Genomic DNA, 3,929 nt, shown 5'->3' with positions numbered 1-3,929 from the left:
CCCCTACCAAACACCATATGGATTAGTAGATTCCGCCTCCAATCCACTAAACCCCAAATGCCCAAATAAATTGGATAATCATAGGCCCGTTTTATCAAACGCGTTTCTATCATTTCTGTGTCTAGAAACGGTAAAAACGGAACAAAAAGTGTTTGATAAAACTGTTTCGTTTCATTTGTTTTTAGAAATTGAAATTGAAATTTCTACTTATTTATGGTTCAAGAAATGACCCAGGCGAAACAAATTCTACTTGTTTCGCCGTTTCTGGAAATGACTCATGGTTATTCTTTCGCTGGTTACTATCGACTTTTAAAAACGTGACTTATCAAACACCTTCAATTCCGTTTCTGTTTCTAGAAACGGAAATTTATGTTTCTATCATTTCTTGAAACAGAAACGGTAAAAACGTTATCAAACGGGCCCATAACCTACACCCAGGGACTGTCAACTGTATGCATGGGATATAATGATTATATTGATCAAGGGTATTTGGTGTTTGATCTCATAGCACAAAGAAGCAAGGCCAAAAATTCATAAATGATATGAGTAATGGAATGACACTTGACCGCCATTTGGTAGCCAAGAGAAGAAAAGAAAGAGAAAAAATGGTGAGAAAATAAAAAGAGTACGTATATTTGGTTATCAAGGGAAGAAAATAAAAGAAAAAAAATTCAAAAAAATTTGAATTTCAAAAGAGATAGATACAAAAAAATCATTGTGTAATTATTCATTTTTTGTCTTATCATGTTTATATATTTTTTTCATGTTTTCTCGTATTCTTGACAAGAAAATTTTTGAATGAACAAAAAAAAATTTCACAATTTTTAAGATAAATCTTGCCAAGGGTGAAGACATATCAAATGTAAAAGAAAATTCTTAACCCATAAAGAAGCAGAAGGTACAAAAATTGCACGTTTTTTCTTCTCTTTCTTCTCCAGGCTACCAAACACAGCCTGAAAGTCTGAATCGAAACGTCAAATGTAAAACGTCTTTTTGTGAAAAAGTGTCCAACATCGTGTTGTCTCTATCCTCTTTTTGGCTATAAGAGAGAGATGTTGAACAATATATAAATCGAAGAAGTGGGGAGTGGGACGGAGGAGGGAAGGAATTGAACAATCAAGGAAGAATGGCAGAGCAGACGAAGTTAAGGGGAGCAGCCGTGGACTTACCGTTAGAAATAATAGGATTTGAGATAGAGGAGCTGTCTCCGCAGAAGGTCGCCGGCCGCCTGAAAGTCACCCAAAAATGTTGTCAGGTGAGTGAGACTACTTCTACTCTACTAGTGGAGAGTGGAAGAGTGGAGAGACCCCCCACCCTCCTCCTAGATAGTAAAATCCCCTTCAATTCCTTGCTTGCTTTCTGCAAATTTTTGTAATTACTAATTAATAATTAAATTATTGTCTTTGGGTATTTGGGTATTTGGGTCTGGGGCTGGGATCCACGGACGGACGGACGGACGGCCGACGGGAATTTTGGGATGATGCAAAGTAATTGCAGCCATTTAAAGTGTTGCACGGGGGAGTGTCGGCACTGATAGCAGAGTCGCTGGCGAGTATAGGAGCCCACATGGCGTCGGGGCTCAAGAGGATCGCGGGGATTCACCTCAGCATCAATCATATCAAGTCAGCTCAGCTGGGCGACTTGGTTCTTGCTGAAGCCCAACCCATCAACGCTGGTAAAACCATTCAGGTATGCTACCCTCCTTCCCTAAGATATGATCCTAACATCTTATCTACACAATATCGATGCATTCCCTTTTACCTCCCCTCTTTTCTGGAATTTGAGATTTTAATGGAAAGCAAAGCCATATGGGTTCCGGCCAAATCCAAGTCGCTCCTGGTCACTGTGAATGAATTGACCGGTCGGTCGGTCGGTCGATCCGTCCGTCCGTCTCGCACTTTTTTCCGACCCCGTAGGTTTTTGGGTAGCAATGACTGGGGTGATTGGTCACCGGTGATTTCTTCTCCATAAATCTTCTTCTATTTTATTTTATTTTTATTTATTTTCAAATGTGGAAGAATATCCTTTCTTTTCCTTTTTCTTAATGAATTAATGAATGATAAATATACATAGACTCATAGACTCAATAGATTGATAGTCAAGAGTATATATGTATGTAGAGGTAGATCGGAGAATGTTGTATCCCTTGCCATCTCTAAATGGATGGTTTCTTTACTCCACCTTTTCAGAGGATATTTTAATAATTTTAAATAAGTTTTTATTTAGAAAAGAAATAATCAGTAATTATATACACTAACAGTAGTGAGAGGGAGAGAGGGAGGGGGGAGTATTCAGGTGAGTTTGAGTACCGAGTCCAAATCTGTGGATCACACATTCTCATCTCGTGTGATGCCATCAACTTTCGAATTGGGCCGAAAGCCAAATGCCAAAAGCATTTCGTGAGCGTGACATAAAGTTGAGTTAAATAATATCTATGCCAATTATGTTAACCCAATCTTTTTCGTGGGCGGGACCCAATGGGTATGTAATTGTATAATGAGGGAGGGGAGAAAAAATTTGTCAACCACTGAAATGGAATAATTCATCTTCCTTCTTGTGATTACAAATATCTTTTAGATTTTTTGTATTTTCAAAACACCGCAATGGTTGAAATTTTCCACTACAGTGCAATTGAAAATGAATAATAGACATCCTTATTATGATCATCTCAACATTCATCCTCTTCTTCTTCTCGAAAAGATGGATTTAGGTTCAAAAATCTGAAATTGATTTGCATGTATTCAGTTAGGGGTATTTGAATCAGAATTCAAATAATCTCCATCATAATTTTTTCAATTTGAATAGATATCTTATAATAATAATAATAATAAACTGAGTAACTAATGATCTTGAGGATTCTTAAAAGATCCATCAAGTTTTAGAGAAGAAAGAAAATAGCTAAGATGAGAGAGACATGGATTGAGACTTTTGAGTCTATTGTATCCACAAGTAGAGATGAAGTCTGAGTTACACATGTTAGGATATATACGGATAGTCAAAAAATGGGATTCGATTTCATATCCATATCCAATCAGGGGATATTTGGATTCAAAAATTCCAAATCCGTTTACATCTCTAATTTAGGTATCAATACCATAGGTCAATACGTATAGCTATCGGCCTGTGATGATCTATATTGATATAGCACGGATACCTATCATTGATAAGGTCAAAAAAAGTTTTTAATTAAAAATTACTCGATATAAAATTAAGTAGTCTTTTGATTACAGTAATTAGGGAAATATTTTCTGTCTAGGAGCCCTGTGCTAGCACCCAACCGATGAGAATGTATGTTCAGACATTGATCATAGGGATGTGGTGGTCATTTTACACCCTTATGTCTACACGTAGGTACATGCTCTCGAGTAGAAACCACGTCCCCAAAAAATTATTAGAACGTCGACCGCTAAAGACTTGGCAACTGAACCCCCAACGATGAGCCATTTTGACTTTGAAGCATCGCCTTGTATGTAGAAACACCAGTTTCTTTCAAAATACTGCATCAATCATAATTTATGATTATGGAATAGTTACTTTTCACTTTCAAAAGACTGCATCAATTTTAATTTACGTTTATGAATTGTTATTTCTTAATTATATATTTAATATATATTATAGGTCAAGGGTTGTATAGCGAATCCCATCCATGGGTGTTTCACTTAATTGTGTCATTTGATATGTGATGTAGCAATTTTGATCATTTGGATATCTAGAGAATCATCTGGATGTATCATTTGCTAATTTTTATGCTTAATTTCAATAATATGATCCATGTCTATTGTCCTACACGTTTGTGGCAGCCTAAGCATTGTCATGCACCATCTAGGCTGCGTTTGGTAACTTTCTAGAAAAATGTTTCTAGAGTTTTTTCATTATGTGGGAACAAAAAAAGGGAATAAAGCATTTGGTGCATTTATGGTTTTTTTTTT

The 3,929-nt window shown here is 36.4% G+C and overlaps 1 protein-coding gene across 2 annotated transcripts in view; it reads left to right on the top strand.

Annotated features, from left to right (window-relative positions):
• The first annotated feature begins 1,058 nt into the window (after window positions 1–1,058).
• The window catches only part of LOC122063710 (1,4-dihydroxy-2-naphthoyl-CoA thioesterase 1), a 5,425-nt gene continuing 2,554 nt past the window's right edge, over window positions 1,059–3,929 (top strand). Inside the window, exons 1-2 of one of the 2 annotated variants that reach the window (XM_042627410.1) lie at window positions 1,059–1,255; window positions 1,498–1,689. In XM_042627410.1, coding sequence (XP_042483344.1) covers window positions 1,127–1,255; window positions 1,498–1,689 — 321 coding nt within the window. In that variant the 5' untranslated portion in view covers window positions 1,059–1,126. The remainder of the gene's footprint in view (window positions 1,256–1,497; window positions 1,690–3,929) is intronic. The other variant, XM_042627409.1, reaches the window with a different exon arrangement.

This window comes from Macadamia integrifolia, unplaced genomic scaffold, assembly GCF_013358625.1.
Source record: "Macadamia integrifolia cultivar HAES 741 unplaced genomic scaffold, SCU_Mint_v3 scaffold1431, whole genome shotgun sequence".
NCBI lineage: Eukaryota > Viridiplantae > Streptophyta > Magnoliopsida > Proteales > Proteaceae > Macadamia > Macadamia integrifolia.
Note: the sequence above shows the minus strand (reverse complement) of the source record. Positions and strands in the feature narration are given on the sequence as shown.